General features: G+C 40.0%; 1 protein-coding gene across 2 annotated transcripts; it reads left to right on the top strand.

The window, feature by feature from the left end:
- Positions 1 to 1,337: 1,337 nt before the first annotated feature.
- Positions 1,338 to 19,770, top strand: LOC140342831 (rab GDP dissociation inhibitor alpha-like). Of its 2 annotated transcripts, XM_072429194.1 has the most exons (11): positions 1,338 to 1,521; positions 4,472 to 4,579; positions 5,905 to 6,004; positions 9,505 to 9,639; positions 9,852 to 10,050; positions 10,180 to 10,311; positions 10,478 to 10,577; positions 16,053 to 16,224; positions 16,302 to 16,446; positions 17,403 to 17,457; positions 19,382 to 19,770. In XM_072429194.1, exons 1-11 carry the CDS (start codon positions 1,477 to 1,479, stop codon positions 19,532 to 19,534), a joined length of 1,344 nt encoding a protein of 447 aa, XP_072285295.1. In that variant the 5' UTR covers positions 1,338 to 1,476; the 3' UTR covers positions 19,535 to 19,770. The 2 variants fall into 2 exon arrangements, with proteins under 2 accessions (XP_072285295.1, XP_072285296.1); XM_072429195.1 differs by lacking the exon at positions 10,180 to 10,311 and having other exon boundaries at positions 1,339 to 1,521.
- Positions 19,771 to 20,907: the final 1,137 nt, after the last annotated feature.

The following is a 20,907-nucleotide window of genomic DNA, read 5'->3' on the forward strand; positions in this document are numbered from 1 at the left end:
ATCAATATTGATCGATCCCTCAGAATAAAGCACAATTTGATTCTCAAATAACTCATAAGTATCCAAAGTTGTGGTCTCAGTTCCGAAATAAAGTGGGACACAGGAAAGATACTATTGTGAATGTGGAAGGTAAAGATCCCCCTCCACAGAAACAATACAGATTGCCTCCTGAATCAATTGAACCACTCTCAGTAATCATTCAAGAATTTCTTGAACAAGGAGTAATTAGAAAAGCAATTCTGTTAAGTCGTTGCCAATTTGGACCATAAAGAAACCAGATAATTCTTTCAGATTGCTTTTTGATATGAGAATGTTAAATAACTATACTCCAAATGTAGCACCCATTGCCCCTGATTCGCCCCTGATTCATCAAGCAGAATCGGATTATCGCTCGCGCATTCGTATTCGCGATCCGAAATCGTACGCGATCGCGCTATTCAGCAACTGAAAAAAGGACTGTAAATAAGCACAGAACAGAGAGCAGGTGTGCGCTAATTAATTGCTATGATCTCACCATTGAGCTTAACAGATCCTCCTTAATCACGCAGCTGAAATCTAATCGCCTTAATTGGCAGATTCGTGCTCCCTATTGCTCATTATTATCAAGCCAGGAATCCGGCTGGCAGTGAGGAGGCGAGTGTACGAGCGCACTCGACTCCGGACCGCGGGAAACCACGCTTGCTGGTCGCGCGTATGTTCGCGCTTCCAGTGAGCGCGGATTTTATTGATGAATCAGGGCCATTGAATTGTGATGATATTGATACATGTTTTAACCCTGATATTTGGGAATATTACCTCACACACACTGGATCCTGACGATAATAATATTACCCTGATATTTAGGTATAATACCCCTCATACACACAGTGATCCTGATGATATTGATACATGGTATAACCCTGATATTTGAGATAAATAACCCTTATACACACACACTGGATCCTAAGGATCTCGATAAATGTTATAACCCTGATACTTGGTAATAATACCCCTCATACACTTACACTGGATTCTGATGATATTATTACATGTTATAACCCTAACGCATGGGGATCATACCCATCATACACACAGACTGGATTCTGATGATGATTGCATTGCTCTATTGATAAATGTCATTGGAGCATCTCCATGGAAGATATGCTGTGCGTATATATCTCCATCTTAAGCCTCATCACTAAAGTTATCCACCCTGTCCATCTTCGCCTTACACAGCAGAAAGTTTTGTTGCCCGCTCAGCCCTAATATTTCCGGATACCCCCTGGTACCCCTCAGGTACCTCCCTCTTGTCTCACTCACTCTCTTCCCCGCTCCTATAAGCTCCTCCTCCCACCTTTGGCCCCAGTTCTTCATCAGGGACTACTTGTCGTCGCGTTAACAAACAGAGCGGTGGTACTGTGCAGCCATCTTTGGTCCATTACATTTGAGTTGTGCTAGAGGCAGAGTGTGCTTTACTCCTGTTTACCAACCTATAGGATGGATGAGGAGTACGATGTAATTGTGCTGGGCACCGGCCTGACAGTGAGTATCAGCCTTCAGGGAGCTGGGTGGGGGTAGACGTGGAACTACAGCCTCCCCTTCATTGAGGCATTCCTGGGCACTGCAGTGGGGTTCTGCCATCATCTGGGAAATACGAGCATTTTTCTTGGGTTGCAATAATGTAAATCAGGGTCAGGACAGGTGTATGGGAACTACAAATGCCAGCTTTTTTTGTATCACTGTGTCATGCTTTAGCACTGCCATAGCGGCATGTGCCATCACCTGGAATGTATAGTCATCATGAGGTTTCCATATATTCAGACACAGACCTTGCATCTACTGAAGAACCACAAATATCAGCATGCTGTGCAATGACTTATTGTTTTGCCATCAGATTGATCATGGAATTGTTATTAAGGATAGGGCTTGGCGATGGAGGAACATCGAGAGTATTCCCTGCCCAATTGTATCATGGCTGAGCACTAAAAGGGAACATCACTGGTCCCTGTGTGATCCTATGGAGCCATCATGGATCTTGAATAATTGATGCCCAGGCCTTGTAGCCATTGGAGAACTACAAGTATCAGAATGGCCTTGTGTAGTTGTGAGCCTTGTCTCAATGAATGGTCACCCTGTAGACAGATATACAATGGCCATATATATTGCATAGCATTTCCCTATATTGTGTCTGGGTATGACCTGGGGGGACTGCAAGTATAAGCCTGCTTTGTTGGACAATAATGGAGCTTTGCCATCTGAGCATTGCCCTGTCAATGAGCAGATATAATCAAGGTAGGCTGTGATGCTGTGAAGTGTTGTAGCCACTAGAAGATACAAGCATCAGCATGGCCAAAAACAATGACTGCCATGCTCTGGGCACTGCCCTAATAATGAATAAATAATATATTTGTATGCAAATGACATGGCACAATAAGGTCTCCCTGTGTGTTGGAAAGCTACAAGTTCCAGCATGACCAGACAAAGTTTGACCTTATATTACATAGTAGATTTAGAGGTGATTTTACAATCAGATTGTATAGTGTGTGGTCATCTTTAAACTGGAGAACAAGCAGAATAAGAATGACATTGTTGTGCAATGACAGTGCTGTCTACTGTTCCATGCCCTGGCAGCTTACTACATATTAATCCTAGGGAATCAATATATTTACATTTTGCTCACAGTTCTTGGTGTACTACAAGTCCCAGCATAACCTGATAGACTTTATTGTGCAGTGACTGGATGTTGCAGCTAGCCCATTTATTGTTCTATTATTTAGGTATATAAGGCCAATATAGTCACCCAGCACCACTAGGGAACTACGAGTGTCAGTCTTTGAGCCTTCCAGCAGTCATTGTTCCATGTACAGTGCAGTACTCTGGCAGTTCATGGCAATAAACCAGTGTGATAGCATGGTGACTGGGCGCTGTGGGTTAAACTAAAAGTCCCAGCGTTCCCTCTTTTTTCTTAGAGGCAGAGCAGAAAAACAAGAAAATGTTTGCTTTTTTCCTTCATGAAATAGGCCAGCAGTTTTGCTCTCTCCGTGGTGCTGATTGAGTTAATCACACACCCTTTTGCCCATATAGAAAAGTCTGGTGGATGCAGACAGCTACCGGGAAGGGGGTGGGGGTCACATCATGGCCAGAGAGCTGGTATTTCCATAGTGCTGATTGCATTGTTGCCAAGTGGTTACCGATTGGATCGATCTGCTGGTAAACGGGTGTTTGTGAGCTATGGGTGGCGGCTGTCTCTTTAGCTGAATGCTCTCACTTACAAGTGTTAGGTTGCTGCCAGCAGAAAGGATCTCCACATCCTAGAATTCCAGCTATTCACAAGCGTTCATGCAAACCTGCCTGCCAGGGTATCACCGAGCAACATGACACTGTGTGCAGGCAGAAGGATGTCTTTATAGAGAGGGACAGGGGTCACACAGTGACAGGAGGTCTCCATAGAGAGTCCCACTGTAACAGGATGTGTGATTTTATCTGGCTGTTATACAACAATCAAATCAATCATTTGTGGTGTGCAATCCATCGGTAATTGGTCTGGTATTAAGGTGTAATGTGATTTTCGTGTCTGATTATATTTCACCCAACATCTGCCTGAATATTGATTCAAAATGACAGAAAAAAACACTTTATTGATGTATTTTTTGTATCAGCCTGACATTTTCTTGTAATCAGTAGAAAATATTGCACATTGTGTATGGCTAACATAATGGAGAGTGTATTTCAGATCTGTACTATCCTTTGTTACTGCTTGGAATCCTTTGTTTCTGTATATAGCCTGTAATTTGCGAAGACATATTCACCATATTTGTTTGTTACGTATTCAATGTAACCAAAGTTGGTAGAGGTCATTCAGATTAAGGACCTTGGATTAAGGCAGCTGCTACTGTTGAATTACCAATTCCTGTTAATTGCTGCATAGAAACTGATGCATAAAATATGTGAACAGCAGAGCTTGCCTGAGTTTACCTTATTTTTCAATCTCACAGCAGGTGGAGATCTTCCTTACTGCCACTCCAGCTCCAGAATGTGGATGACCCTCAATCTCATTACGGAAAATGCAGAACCAGCAGTCCTGCATTGTAATGATGATGAAGAGGTGATCACATGACCACGGGATGGTTAATTACATAATGGAATAGTTTTATGGGACTGGTCATCTATACCAGGATCAGAGGGATGAGAGCACCATGGGCTAAACCAGCAATATATCCTTAATATACATAGGAACAACCAACATGGAAAGTTTTTATAGTTGACTGAAATTTAGCTTTATATCAAATCCTTTCATGTCTGTCTTACAAACATATATCTGATTGAATCTGTGCATAAAACAAGTAACCTAAAAATACAGGAAATACAAAAATGCAAAATATTCCAACAACATTTACTTTCAGTAATGTGTACTCTTTCGCTAATGTGTTCTCTTCTGTGACACATCTGATATTTGTTTTCATCTGTTTGACACTAATTTTATACTTTTTAGGAATGTATCCTGTCTGGTATCATGTCCGTGAATGGAAAGAAGGTCCTGCACATGGACCGAAACCCCTACTATGGAGGAGAGAGCTCTTCCATCACCCCACTGGAGGAGGTACCAATCCTTGTTCAGTATTACATTCTTGTTGTGGTGTGCAATCAAAGAGGACCTGTACCTAGCATAACACAAGACATTTGGCTCCATTTTTTTAAATCTCCCAAGACTGGAGAATATACACTATCAGGTACACTACCAGGTTCACCCATGATAGTGTATCTTCTCCAGTCTTGGTAGATTTATTAAATCAGCCTATTGTATAGCAAAAATGTTATTGTAAGGAGTGTTTTTTTTTTTTCGTATTTCATATTAATATTTTCCAGGATGCTCATGGTTTTCTATCTGTATGCACATTCAAGGCTACAGTCCTTGCACCCCACAATGCATTGCTTGATAGGTGGTTATAGTGCAGTAAACTGTGAAGACAAAGCTGTGTGGGGTTAGAGCTTAAGACCGGCCTTCATGTTGAAATAAGCATACAGAATGCAGTTGGGTCTGAATGAAGTCTGAATCTTACCTAAATCAGTGTTGTTCTTTAACACTCAACATTTTGGTGGATCGTTTCATGTTTCACAGCTATAGGATAGAATTATAATAATCCTGGGAACTAAGTCTTTGTGGAGTCAGGAAGGAAGTGTTTTTCCTCTATATGGAATACCAAGGCACAATAGTGCAGGGAGCATTTGTTGTTTTGGTTTAGGTGAACCTTGTTGGAGTTTGTTTGGAGGTTGAATTTATATTGAGCAATTAGTCTTTTATTTCAACCTGATGTAAAAATCTTGTTTGTTTACCTTTATACATGTTTTGTGTTCCGATAGATTGTGACTGATTTATTTAAGCTCCCCAAGACTGCAGAATGTAGATTATCACGAGAACCTGGGTGATCCAACAAACTTGGATGAATTTCCTAAATCACTTGCTGCTGTTTGGCAAATGCATTCCAGGTTTGCTGGATCCCCCCATGTTCTCCCATGATTGTCTATCTTTTCTAATCTTAGAGAGCTTCATTAAGTCAGGCCCATTGTGTTTTTACCAAATTTAATTCATTTTTAGTTTTGAATAGGGTGGTAAAGGGTTAGAATTATTGTAAGGTTTTTATTCCTGCTGGAGTGATCCACTCTATTTATCCTGGTGACCTGGCCCTAGTATCCTGGGTACACCAGTTTCTGTGGCATCTGACATTTCCTCTGATTTGGAGAGATTTCTCTTGCAAGTTTTGTTATCCTGGCCTCTGTTCAAAACAAAAATGTGTTTTGGCATTAGATTCCTTATAACCATGCTCATCAGTAAATTACATTCTTGAGTGAACTATACATGATCCTCAAACCCAGCAATGACAGATATCTTGTGTTACTGAGTATATGATGCTTTTCTACCTACAGCTGTATAGACGGTTTAAAATCCCTGATGGACCCCCTGAGTGCATGGGAAGCGGACGTGACTGGAACTTGGACCTGATCCCCAAATTTCTCATGGCTAATGGTGAGTGGATACTGGATCACAACCAGGTTATGTTGTAGAAGGAAGGTCCTTGTATAGAGCATGCACTCAGTACAGGTGCAATGTTCAAATCTATCTTTACACTATGGTATTGTGCAGCAGATTTCATATAGCATGGCACCCCAGTTTAGTAGGTTATGATGGACCTACACTTTAGAACACCACAAGACTCTTGCCATATTTGCTGTTCACTGGGTTAAAAATAAAAGATTTTGTTCTTTCCATGCAGTGGCATCCCAGCCTATGATGCCAAGATATGCTAGCTGTATTTAGGTGTGCTTACATTAGTTTTTCCTCCCCTTAGGATGGGACATCTGCTCATCTCTTTTGGGTGACTGGTTGCCTAGTTGCCCCTATGTAAGTTCACTGCCAAGAGTGTACTGGGAGGGATCGACTGATGGTAATGATGTTGTGAGGCTATGGGGACGGAGGAAAAATTAGCCAGTTGAGGATATCGCAGAGATCACAGACTTAAACAACTTTAAAAAACAAACAAAATTGATAACTGCACATTATTGTAAATCGTGAATTAAAATCCGAATACAACATTAAAACACAGGCACAGAGGAGGAACCTGGATTGCAGCTGTCAGTTGAGCCGGGGCTTCTGATAATTGTGATGCAAACAACGATTGCTTTTCTGGGTACTAATCTTCCTCCATTTGCCTGCCCCCTATTGCGAGATGCATTTACATATGTACGCCTCAGTTGTTGTATTTCGCTGTACATCCACTCTTCAGTTGTACCCAAATGATAGCAAAGAAAAGTCAACGATAAGGTCCAACCGTTCCACACGTTTTGTAATATTGATAATTCTTCCAGTATTTTGTTTTCCTTTGTTTTTTCTACAGTTTTTTAAACACAAGGACAATGTCACCAATGGACAATGCATAGTGGATAAGTTATATATACACTCTATAATTGTTTAAAATAATGATATGACATATTCTTAGATGCTGATTTGTTAAAAAAGCATCTAACAACATGAAACATAATGATCCACTGTGATTCTTGGGTGAACAAATGATTTAAGGATTGATTCTGGCAATTATCAGTCCTGTGTGTACAAATGCAATTAGACAGGGAACAATAATGCACGCGTGGTCTGTAGGCATGTGATCTCCAAACAATTGCGCTTGCAGTCAGTACACCTGTCTGTTGGTCTCTGCAAATGATTATCTTGTTACTGTGTTCTGTCTATATGAGGATGTATGCTACTATGCTTTAGGCAGTGTAGCAACCAATTATCAATCCTAAATTATTTTAGGTTTGTAAACCAGTATACAGTGACGCCTAGACTACTGCTCTTACACATTTTATTGCATTGGCTTATTAAATATATCAAATAGTTATGATGTAACAAAGAAGCAAATAAACCTAATCAATCAAAAACCAACCTTTACTGGTATCACTACACTAAGCTCTTAAATGTAGGTTTGTATCAGATGCCTTTTATTCCTTGTTTTTATTTCAAGGCAGCAATGAGCAAGTGTATCAAGTTGGCATAAGAGCCAATTCACAATATTCTTTCTTCTGCCTCAGAATGTTTGGAAGAAACATACCACTACCTTACTACTACTACCACTATCTAAAGCTCACATTCATTATTCATTACAGACTTTCTGGTATTGTGAGACAAAGCCAGAGAAAGCTAATTTTCCGGGATAGCATAACTGATTTATTAAAAAATGCTAAAAAAGACATGGATGTGCTGGATAAACCATCTATTAATTATTTCATTAATAACATTCATGCAAATATCCAGCCCCAAAAAGTAATAACTATGGTAAACAAACAGATGAAGAATGGAGAAGTTCAGCCAGTAAACATAAGTCTGCTTTTCTATGTCTAATTGTACTTGCTGCTTTTTCTGTTTCTACTAAGTTTCAATTGTGAGATTTATAGCTTACATTCATCCCTACCTTCAGTCTTGCAAAGTTTAGGCTGCTCTCTTGTACAAAAATTGCATACTTTGATTTAACTGCACTTTGTCAGTTTCTCAGTGCACAGTGCAGCTAGTCAGAGCCCACCTCATTTCCTGGTTGTACTCGCAACATCATGTAGCGCTTTTCCCCCTTAGCCTAACTAACTGTGCTTGGTCCAGACCTCTCATTCTTACGATTTTGGTTCTTTCAATAATGCAAGTTCAGCATCACATGTGGGTGTTACCTAGTGTAGTCTCCATGAAGCCGGGCACTGTAATGTTTTCAGGAGGCACAGCACCCTGCCAGCCCCTCTTACCAGCTACAATCATTAGAAAGATGTACACCCACCCACCTAATTTTAAGGTTTTACATATTGGGATATAATAAAAAATAATCTAGTCCTTAGCAGAGTCTAAAATTGTTTATAGCTAACCTTAGGTGTAGAAAACACAAACAAATTACACCAGGTCATCATTTAATTAACAAAAATGAAAAGTACACCCCATGATTCAATGGCTTGTGGAACCATCTTTAGCAGCAGTATATTTTGTCATATGTTGGTGTTCATCTGGCATTGTATTTACCTAATTTGAAGACCTGCTAAGAACCAGATGATTTTTGTGTCCTGATTTGCAAAACCTTAGAAGCAAAAGGTGTACTCTTTTTCCCATCACTGTATAATCTGCTTATGTAACAAGGGGGAAGTATTTGTGGGACTACAAGTGTCAGGAAGGGTTAAAGAATGACACAAAACACTCAGGCACTGCTTAATTAAAAGTTAGTACTTTTACTAGTATCTTTATTGGATGTGTACAATGGCCCAAAACAGCAACAGTTCCATCAGCAAGATCACACGACTCAGATTACCACAATGAGTGCCCATTTCCATATCATCTAACTGGGTAGAGTCAGGCAGAGAGAAGCTGGCATTTCTTTATGCGTATCCAGCAAATGTCAGTGTCGGCACTCAATTCTATGATATCTGGAGTTAACAATTATACACTGAACTCAGCCAATCAACTCGTTTACCTGATCATTGCTAGCTCATTTTGACCAAACCTCCTTGTTACATTATAATATGAAAAAACTTGCAATTGTTAGTATGAGAATATATTTTGTATATTACCAGCTGCTTTCTTTCACATGACCCATCAGGGCATACCAGCCATAACTTTCTTTTCTTATCAGGTCAATCCCACTCCAACCTAGTGTGGGAAGGAGGACACAAGATGTTCACAAAGGCACAGACCAGACAGTTTACACAAATCCACCTGTACATCCCCAACACATGTATTTGACTTGCTAAGAAGATCAACTCTTGGGTGGCTCTCCAGAAGAATAATCAGAAAGCCTCACCATTCCTGCTACAGCTTACATTGCACAAAATTAATATGTCACTGGGTCTAAAATAAGCAAAATATTAGCAGATTAAACCTCAGTTTACAAAATAAAAAAAAATGAGAATCTTGTTAATATAGGGGCCTCAAGAGTATTCTGTAACAATCTCAGTAAAAGACTTTTGAGCAGTAATAAATCTGTTTTCTGCTTTATTTCTTAGGCCAGTTGGTAAAGATGCTTCTGTACACTAAAGTTACTCGTTATTTAGACTTTAAAGTGGTGGAAGGAAGCTTTGTCTACAAAGGAGGGAAAATCTACAAGGTGCCGTCAACTGAGACTGAGGCTCTGGCCTCCAGTAAGTAAACTTAACTTTTGTGAATAAACCCCAGAAAAAATCCTGTACATATAATTATCTTTAAAATCACTGGTATTTTGTTTTTTTGGGGGGGCAGGGGAATTGTAAATCATACTAAGGGACAACATATGTCAGTTCATATTAGGAATACCATGAGTTTGAAATTGATTGCAAGGCTTTATCTTCATAACCACCAATTTGTTTTTTTGCAGGTCTCATGGACATGTGTGAAAAGCGACGCTTTCGAAAATTCCTGGTCTTTGTAGCCAACTTTAATGAAAACGACTCAAAGACATTTGAAGGGGTGGATCCCAAGAGCACAACTATGAGAGATGTCTACAAGAAATTCGACTTAGGCCAGGATGTCATTGACTTTACAGGACATGCTCTGGCTCTTTATAGAACTGACGAGTAAGTGGATTTATTTTCAAATATTGTCCTGGGAAGTTTTTTGGTCAGGTCTTTGCTTGGTAGGTAAAAGCCTGTTCTAAATTAATTTTGTGTTTATAATATTTATAATCTTTATTGTTGCTATTTCAGCTATCTTGATAAGCCATGCCTGGAAACTATCAATTGCATCAAATTATACAGTGAGTCTTTGGCGAGATATGGAAAGAGCCCATACCTGTACCCATTGTACGGACTTGGTGAATTGCCACAAGGATTTGCTAGGTGAAGTGACAACCCAATTTTTAGATAGGAAACAAAGTTGGTGGGGTTATAAGTTGCAATAAACAACTAGTCAGTTGTTAGGGTTATTATTTATTCTGTTTTAGATGGAAATGTAATTTGCTCCACTGGGCACCAAATAAGTCCTTCACTCTGTTTATTCTCACAGGCTGAGTGCAATCTATGGTGGAACATACATGTTAAATAAGAGTGTAGATGAGATTATAATGGACAAAGGAAAGGTGGTTGGAGTACAGTCAGAGGGAGAGGTAAGTTCTTTGTTTGGACTCATGTTTAAAATTCTGTGATTTCCTTACCTCTGTATGGTGAATACATGACATAAGTTGCTGAGTATGTCTAGACATCTGGTACATTTCTAAACAGTGACTGGACCACTTAGCAGTTACTGAATATCTGGCAAGTTCAAGTGTCTCAAATTTTTATACGTCTAAGCAGTATCATGAGCTACTGAACACTGTGTAGATAAATGTAAAATCCAAAGCACTATATTTTAGGTTCTAGGGTCTGGTGAACTTTAAGGTATTTCTTGAGCAGGGTGTACATGAAAGGTAAGATTCTGAACATGTGTGGATGTCTGTTGTTTGTAAACTGTGTTGTCTTGATATATGTTGCAGGAGAAGGTGGAGAGGACTCTGCCCCGAAGAGCTTAAAATCTAGGAGGTGGGGAGAGTAAAAAACAATAGGAAGGGAATAGACTATTGTTGAATTCCCGAGCAGTGTCTTGAAATCTCTTGAGTTACTAAGCAGTGTATGCATGTGTGTCGAGCTCTTAAGTAGTGTATAAACATCTGGTTACATAGTAGGTTAGGTTGAAAAAAGACATAAGTCCATCAAGTTCAGCCACTAGGGAAATAGAGATATCCCAGATAAAAAACCCTAAAAGACATAGTTGGTCCAGAGAAAGGCAAAAAAAACCCCTGGTACAATTTGATTCAACAGGGGAAAAAAATTCCTTCCTGATTCCATGAGGCAATCAGATGTTCCCTGGATCAACAGTCACTGTTATTTTTACTTTAAAGCCCTCATACGCAGTTATATTCTGTACTTCTAGGAAAACATCCAGCTTTTTCCTAAAGCAATCTATAGAACTTGCTGAAACTACTTCCTGAGGGAGCCGATTCCACATTTTCACAGACCTTACAGTGAAGAATCCCTTCCTTCTCCGGAGCTTAAACTTCTTCTTTTCCTCCAGACGCAAAGAGCGCCCTCCTGTTCTTTGTAATGATCTCAAAGTGAATAATTGGGAAAAGAGTTCTCTATATGGACCATTTATATATTTATAAAGGGTGATCATATCCCCCCTTAAACATCTCTTCTCAAGGGAGAATAGATTCAGTTCAGCTAATCTCTCCTCATAGCTGAGCTCCTCCATTCCTTTTATTAGTTTAGTTGTCCTTCTCTGCACTCTCTCCAATTCCACAATGTCCTTTTTGTGAACTGGTGCCCAAAACTGGACTGCATATTGCAGATGTTGTCTGACCAATGCTTTGTACAGGAGCAGGATTATGTCTCCATCTCTGCAGTCTATAAAAAGAGAGTAAATTTGTTTGACAACTTCCGTCTTTCTTGAAGCCATGCTGACTATCACTTATAATAATATTTTCTAGCAGAAACTTCTCTCTATGGAAGTTAAACTAACGGGTCTGTAGTTACCTGGCGAAGACTTAGCTCCCTTTTTGAAGATAGCTCCCTTTTTGAAGATAGGAACCACATTGGCCTTACGCCAATCCATCGATACCTTGCCAGTGACTAAAGAGTCTATAAAAATTAGAAATAATGGCTTTTAAATAACTGTGATGTAATCCATTGGTCCTGGTGCTTTGTCAACCTTATTTTTTCCAGCTGTTTCTCAATCATTCATATCCATTCTGAACCATTGTGACTCATTTAAGGCAGTGACATTGCGATTATGAATTTGGACTTGAGCTTTGCCATTTTCCTTTGTGTACACAGAGTTAAAAAAAAGTGTTTAGTAAATCTGCCTTGTCTTTATCCCCAATTACCAACCCAGCGACATCCTTTAACCCCCCTAGCGGTAACCCTGAGTGTGACTCAGGGGAGAAAAAAGTTGCTAAAAGTGGTAACCCCGAGTCACTCTCGGGGTTGGAACACCTATGGAAGATTACTAAATACAGCGCTTACCTGATCCGCCGGGGTCCCGCGCCGTCCAGCGCCGCGATCTCCGTCTTCTTTCTTCTTCCTGCTTCTGCATCCAATGAGTCATCGGGGGAGTTCCCGGTGACGTCGGTGCGTGTGTACGTCTCGGCCGGGGCGGGAAATTCAAAATCCATTTGTATTGCATTCAATACAAAATAACTGTATTGAATGCAATACATTAGATTTTTATGTGTAAAAGCAGTACATTGTTTTCAAGAATGTTTATTTTACAGTATATATATAATAGTATAAGTATAATGTGTATTTTTTTTTTTTATTTAATTTTTGAATTTAATATTTACATTTTTTTTTTCAAATTTATTCAATTTATTGTTTTTAAAAGATTTTGTCTTTCAGACTTTATTATACTCATACTATTATATTATACTGTAAAATACATTTTCATGAAAAACAATGTACCTATTTTAGACATATAAACCTGGAAAGAAATGTACCGCTAGGGAGGTTAAGGGGCCTACATGCTCAGATCTGATCTTTTTGCTATTAATATATTTAAAACATTTTTTGGGGGATTGACTTACTTTCCTTTGCAATCTGTCTTTCATTTTGAAGTTTTGCACATTTTATCTCCTTTTTACATCTTATGTTATATTCTTTATAGTTTTCAAATGATGAAGGTGATCCTTCATTTTTATATTTTTGGAATGCCCTTTTCTTGTTCCTTATGGCTTTTTTAACATCAGCTGTGAGCCGCATAGGTTTTAATTTTAGCCTCTTAACTTATTACCCATTGGAATATATTTTTCAGTTTGCTTTTGTAGAACAGACTTGAAACATTCCCATTTCTGTTGTGTGTTCTTTGAGGACAATATTGCCTCCCAGTCCAAGTCACAGAGAGCCGCCCTGAATAATAAAAAAAATTTGCTCTCTTAAAATTAAATGTTTTTATCTTTCCTGTTTTTGCTTCCTTTTTACAGTTTACATTAAATGAAATCATATTATTGTCACTGCTACCCGGATTCTCTTTTATATGCATATTTGTTATAAGCTCTGCATTGTTAGAAAGAACTAGGTCAAGCAGAGTATCATTTTTAGTTGGGGCTTCTATAAACTGTACCATAAAATTATCTTGTATTAAATTCATAAATTTCCTCCCTTTTGCTGTTCCTGTAGTGCCATTTCTCCAGTCAATGTCAGGGTAGTTGAAATCTCCCATGATTAAAACACTTCCACTTTTTGCTGCTTTTTCTATCTGTGCTAGAAGTTGATTCTCTATATCTTCCTTAGCACTGGGGGGCCTATAGCAGACTCCAACCATTAATTGTGTGTTATTCAACCCCACATTCACCTCCACCCATAATGCCTCAACCTCATGGCTTGTTCCATCCACAATTTCCTCTTTCACATTCACTTGCAGATCACTTCTCACATACAGACAGACACCACCACCCTTTCGTTTGACTCATTTCTTTACGAAAGAGAGTATACCCAGGAATATTGACAGCCCAGTGATGTGAAGAACAAAGCCAGGATTCAGCAATGCCAACTAAGTCATAATTCTCCTCACTCATTAAGGCTTCCAACTCCCCCTTGTTTTGCTAGACTTCTAGCATTGGTGAACAGGCTCTTTAAACCATTGCTGCATTTACCAGCAATGTTTGTTTGTAACATGGGAAGCGCCTTACAATTATCCATAACCTTCCCCCCAACCATCCCCAATCCACCCTCCACTAGTGTCTGACCCCTGTCTGACCTTTCTGCCACCTTATTTAACTGTCCCATCCCCCTCTGTCCTAGTTTAAATATCTCACCACCATTCTCCTAAATCTTACCCCTAGCACAGCAGACCCCCTTTTATTTAGGTGCAAACCATCTCTGGCATACAGGTTGTACCCCAATGAAAAGTCAGCCCAGTGCTCTATGAACCCAAACCCTTCCCTTCTACACCAGGACTTAAGCCATGGTTTAGCTGCCTAAGCTCCCTCTGCCTTTCCTGCCTGTCACCAGGGAGACAGCAAACCATTCGGTTGAAGGGATCCGGGCGACAAACTATTCTATCCATCCTCCTGATCATAGAATCCCCTATGACTACCAGTTGTCTTTTCCTTCCTGCATTTCCCGCCCCACCAATACTAGATGCGCTGCTCTCCCGGCTGTTAGGGGTGGCAGTAACATAAGTCTAGCAAAACAAGGGGGAGTTGGAAGCCTTAATGAGTGAGGAGAATTATGACTTAGTTGGCATTGCTGAATCCTGGCTTTGTTCTTCACATGACTGGGCTGTCAATATTCCTGGGTATACTCTCTTTAGTAAAGAAATGAGTCAAATGAAAGGGTGGTGGTGTCTGTATGTGAGAAGTGATCTAAACGTGAATGTGAAAGAGGAAATTGCGGACGGAACAAGCCATGAGGTTGAGGCATTATGGGTGGAGGTGAATGTGGGGGTGAATAACACACAATTAATTATTTGGAGTCTGCTATAGGCCCCCCAGTGCTAAGGAAGAAATAGAGAATCAACTACTAGCACAGACAGAAAACGCAGCAAAAAGTGGAAGTGTTTTAATCATGGGAGATTTCAACTACCCTGACATTGACTGGAGTAATGGCACTACAGGAACAGTAAAAGGGAGGAAATTTGTGAATCTAATACAAGATAAGTTTATTAATTGTATTTATTTATTAACTGGGGATAAAGACAAGGCAGATTTACTAAACACTTTTTTTAGCTCTGTGTACATGAAGAAAAATGGCAGAGCTCAAGTACAAATTCATAATAGCAATGTCACTGCCTTAAATGAGTCACAATGGCTCAGAATTGATATGATTGTGAAACAGCTGGGAAAAATTAAGGTTGACAAAGCGCCAGGACCTGATGGATTACATCCACGTGTCTTCAAAGAGTTAAGCTCAGTTATTTCAAGGCCATTATTTCTAATTTTTAGAGACTCTTTAGTCACTGGCAAGGTACCAATGAATTGGTGTTAGGCCAATGTGGTTCCTATCTTCAAAAAGGGAGCAAAATCATTACCAGGTAACTACAGACCCGTTAGTTTAACGTCCATAGTTGGAAAGGTCTTCGTTTGATAAAGAAGCACATGGAGGAGTTTTTGCTAGAAAATAATATTATAAGTGATGGTCAGCATGGCTTGAAGAAAGACCGAAGTTGGCAAACAAAATTACTCTCTTTTTATGAGTAAGTAAGTAAACAGGTAGACAGTGGAATAGCAGTTGATATAGTGTACTTGGACTTTGCTAAAGCATTTGACACTGTACCCCACAGACAGTTATTATGCAAGTTAGGAAGGAAGGGATTCTTCACTGTAAGGTCTGTGAAAATGTGGAATCGGCTCCCTCAGGAAGTAGTTTCAGCAACTACTATAGATTGCTTAAAGAAAAGCTTGATGCTTTTCTAGAAGCACATAATAGAATGAATTGCTCTTAAGTTACAGTAGTCCAGAATACTGAACTGGTACGAAATGCCTTCAGCTGCAAAGATAAGTAAAATGCCTAAACAAATGCTTATTTACGGATGTAAGGAATATAATATATATAATTTAAAATCAAGGATAATTGAAACATAACTGCCACCTTATGCTTTCTTCATGCAGGTTGCACGTTGCAAGCAGCTGATTTGCGACCCTAGCTACATTTCTGACAAAGTACACAAGGCTGGTCAGGTAATTCGCGTCATCTGCATCTTGAGTCATCCTATCAAGAACACCAATGATGCCAACTCTTGCCAAATCATTATTCCACAGAACCAGGTCAAGAGGAAATCAGGTGCGATCAATATGAGTTGCTCATAGTACATTGATTAGATCAAATCAATTAAAAGAAAACTTTGTATTTCAATGCAGATATCTATGTGTGTATGATCTCCTATGCACACAATGTGGCGGCACAAGGAAAGTATATTGCTATTGCCAGCACCACAGTGGAGACACAGGAGCCTGAGAAGGAGATTGAGCCGGCACTGGAGCTTCTAGAGCCTATAGACCAAAAGTAAGAATCTGCATACCATTATGTATACTGTGTATACTGTGCATTGGATGAACTTGCAGAAATATTTCTTGCTTAATCACTAAACACAACCACCTTAGCTCCCCTTTGCTGCAATAGGGAGCAGACAGGAATGTTCACTCATGATTCTAGTTCACTGTTCTTCAAACTTTCAACTTTTACCTTTTCACTATTCATGAACTCATCTGGGAATGTTTACTGGTAATTCCTCATATGTAATGCATATGTAATATGTGATCACATATAGCAATGTGATGTTTGAAGGTTCGTGGAATATTATGTTGGTAGTTTATGGATTACCAAAAAACCTTTGCAGGATCTGCTTTTTTTTATTGCTTTACATGTTACCACCATGAAGCCGAGCACCCACACATTTAGCGTATTGGGCTCCTGTTATATGGAGGGGCACATTGTTTTGTTACAGTAATGAAGACTTGGCTAAGATTCTGTTTTTTTACGTAAGCAAAATTTAAAAAAAGTTTTGGCTTTAGTTCAATTTTAAATTGGATGTATAAGAACTGGGGTATGAGAGCTGCTATTGCTGCCTATTCTAGACTCTAGGGCTTTTTTTTCCTTCTATTTTATTAGTAGACTTTTTTTCTTCACTTTTACTAGTTAGTGAGTCACTTCCTAAAACAAGCATGCTGCCTGTGAAAGTCTTACATGCACACGCTTATTTCAGATCTGCACCTTACCAAAATTGCAGTGACAGCCGAATTTCCACTTGACAGGTTTTACATTAAACAAAGGGCACCAAAACCACAACTTTTTCACTGCTGGGGAATGGCAGTGCCAATTTATACATAATACATATGTACATATTACAATAAAGAAACTACAGTGCTTGGTTATACTTGTTCAGTTGCTTAATCGGTCATTTTTTAAACAATAATGTTACTAGGACCATGTGAAAGTTTGTGTTTATTTTTTCATTACAGGTTTGTTGCAATCAGCGACTTGTATGAACAAACTGATGATGGAACAGAAAGCCAGGTAGGCGTGGAAGTTAAATCAACTTGTTTGTCTGTGATAATGTAGAGTGACCAGAGCCACCAACCATATAACAAACCTGACTAAAGGTTGTCACACTGTCGGTCTTTCCACTAATCACCTTTAAAGCAAGTCCTTTCTACATGCCCTGCCATAGTAACTTGGAAGCATGGCTTATCCCTCTCACTACCTATAGGTACCAAAGCCCAGATTCCTAAACAAATGTAAGCAGCTTCAGTTGTCTTGTGACTGTCATGACCATCACATGGTTACTTCAAATGTAATGAAATCATTCATTGTGGTTACCAACTTACGGTGTAAAACCACACAGCTGTCAATTTGCTATGGGCCCTTTGGCAGACTTGTACGAAGTTCAAACAACAACTGCAGAGGCTTTTGGGAACTGCCCTGTGATTTGCTGCCACATGCAAAAAGATGGTTCCCAACCTCCCCCAAGTGAACAGGAGCAGTCAGGATTGTGGTTCACCTGCAGCAAAGTTCTGAGGTGCACTTTGTGTCTAAAATGGCTTTAACACTCTTCCCTTTGCTTTGGAATATACCCCTGTACAGAAAGTGAGAGTTCTGTTTTAAGCTTAGTGGCCTAGGAGGTAAGTTATTTTTGTAGTGTGTACCCTAATATTTATATGTGACCTCCATATTTTAATATGCTTCCTCTTTTATATTTTCATTGTAATAAATACAGCTTTGTAGATTAGAAACTGGTTGGAACTCTATTATGTGCTGCTTGCTATAACGGTCACTTACTTCTTAACAAACTCTGCAAACTTTAGCCACACAGGGAGTGCATTGTTTTCAGGTAGTCTGACCACTCATAGACCAAAATTGTGAGAACAAGCAATGGAAAGGACTTGTCTAGGACTAGTCTAGTAAAGTAAAGCGCAGAACCTGAGTTTGGTATGAGCAAATATGACTGCTCCTTTTATATGTATAATTATAAACATTAATAGTATTTTTTATTATATTTTGTATCGTAGTTATTGTAATGCTAGTGTTAGGAGGCACTCTCTGGGCTTACGATGCCGGGCGATGCCCCACGCGCAGCTCGCGGTAGCACTGGGGTTTCAGGATCAGTGCCCTGAGGGTTGCAGCATTCTTGTAGCTGGGGCTTTCCCTCAACATCCTCTGCACTAGGCCACACAGTTGAGGGGAATTGGAGCTGTGTGCATTTGATAAGCCGAGTGGTTCCTAATCAATCTCATGCTGTCATTGGCTGCTGGGGCTTTATAGCGTTTCTGCTCCTAGTCAGATGTGCATGTTATAGTGTCTGCTGGGCTTACCTGTGTTGGAGTGATTTTTGAGTATTTCTCTGTTACTGACCTGTGCCTGTTCTTGACTTGTCCGTTGAACTCTGCCTGGACCGACCTCTGCTTGTGACCCTGACTCTGTTTTTGCCTTTCCCTTTGTACTTCGCTTGGTGGACTGATCTCTGGTGTTTTTGACCTTGGCTTGTTTTTGGATTTCCTGTCATTTTGTGCTCTGTACTGTGGACTCCAGGTCAACTGTCGGCCTATCTCCAGACACCATCTCTTGCGCACCAAGTCCTGGGGGCACCCGAACGCTGGGAGACGCAACCAGTTTCCCGAGGCTGAGCGGGGGCTGCTATAGGCGAAGACTGGGGCTATAGATTGGGGGACTGATGTCTGGGGAATACTGGTACTGACCTGGGCCTTACACTTAGCAAATGTTTCCATATCACCTGTTCAATTTTTTATTTGGTAACGGTAAAGCATTTTGTGGATACTTTAAGTGATGCGTTAGTGATAGCAAATTAGATATGAAATGGCCAATAACGGCCAAAATGTTGAGTATACTCTACAGCAGAATTACATTGTTACCTGTAAGTCCACCTGTATCTATCTAACTGCTCATCTAATTTTTTTTTATTTTTTTTTTTTTGTTCCTGCAGGTGTTCTGTTCTCGTTCCTATGATGCCACCACACATTTTGAGACCACATGCAATGACATCAAGGACATCTACAAGCGGATGACTGGAAAAGACTTTGACTTCGAGAACATGAAACGCAAGCAGAATGATGTATATGGAGAAGATGAACAGTGAATTGGGCAATTTGGTTGAGGCAGGGTGGGATAGCAATGAGTTGAAACTGAAAATACTACATTTTTTTTCTGCTAAAAGAAGGGTTGGTTAGAAATTTTAGAATGAATATGTATTCGTATAGTATTCTTAGCACTCAACCAAGCGCGAACATAAATGTATAAAGTTCTTACTGATTCTTTTGTCTTGACCTACTTACGTTTCAATGAATTTTATTAAATGAGTTTTCAAAAAGAAAATGCATTGACATAAGGTACATTCAACATGTAACGACCATACAGTAAAGGAACAAAATATGATGGGGATACAAAGGGTTGACAGTGGATTAAAACTAGCGTGATCAATGGGAGGGGCAGGCATGTCCTGTTGACAAGGAGGGTGGTCCAATTAAGGGTGGGGGGTGGTACCGCAAACAGAGAGGCTTTATAACAAGAGAATGTCCAAACGATGGGTCTCAACGGAAGTAGTCCTCATAAGGAGTTAAGAGTTGTCAGAAGAATGGAGGAATTAAATGTAGCCAGGATGGATGCCCAGACTTAGTAAAACTTTTTATGACAATCCAGAAGGATGCTGGTTGGTCTTTCATTAACAACACATATGCTGTCAACCCGTCTTATTACATAATTTACAGATTGCGGTTTCCAGGCTTGTGCAATGGTTTGCATACAGGTAAATAATACCTAAATAGTTCATTTGCTTTGGGATCTTCGTAGAGTAGGTGGTGTAAGATACAGTAGGGCAAATCACGAGTCTTTAGGAATCCGAGTCTCGAAGAGGGCCTCCAGAAGTTGGAAGGCCTGCATCCAGAATCTGGCTACTGTTGGGCATGCCCACCAAGTGTGTAGTACATCTCCAGTTCTCTGAAAGCCCCTGAAATAAGTGGCAGGGAGAGAGGAATGTGGGTGTGCAAGCCTGGAGGGGACCATGTACCAGCGCATGAGGACATTGAGGGCTGACTCCTGCGTACAGATGTTTAAAGAACATGATAAAGTAGATGCCCAAATATCTCTCCAGTCCTCATTGGAGTATTGCACACTCCGACCCCCCCCCCCCCCCCCCCCCCCCCCCCTCATCCAGCCAACAACATATAAAAGGGAGCGAGGAGGTAAGTTATTGATATGGGAGCATAACATTAATATCAGTTTGGGGGCCAAAGGGGTGCGCCAAAAATACTTTGGGGGGGGGGGGTCACGAATCATCTTCTGCTTTTAAGGGAGGCCACCCAGTGGCCTAGCTGCATATACTGGAAAAAATCCACACTGAGGATTTTATGATTTTCCCTGAGGTTCTCCCAAGAGATAATGGTTTGTGTCACGAATAACAGGGAGGGGAGGGAAACGGAAAGGTTTTACTCACTACTAGGCCTTAAATGACTA

Source organism: Pyxicephalus adspersus, chromosome W (genome assembly GCF_032062135.1).
Source record: "Pyxicephalus adspersus chromosome W, UCB_Pads_2.0, whole genome shotgun sequence".
Taxonomy (NCBI): domain Eukaryota; kingdom Metazoa; phylum Chordata; class Amphibia; order Anura; family Pyxicephalidae; genus Pyxicephalus; species Pyxicephalus adspersus.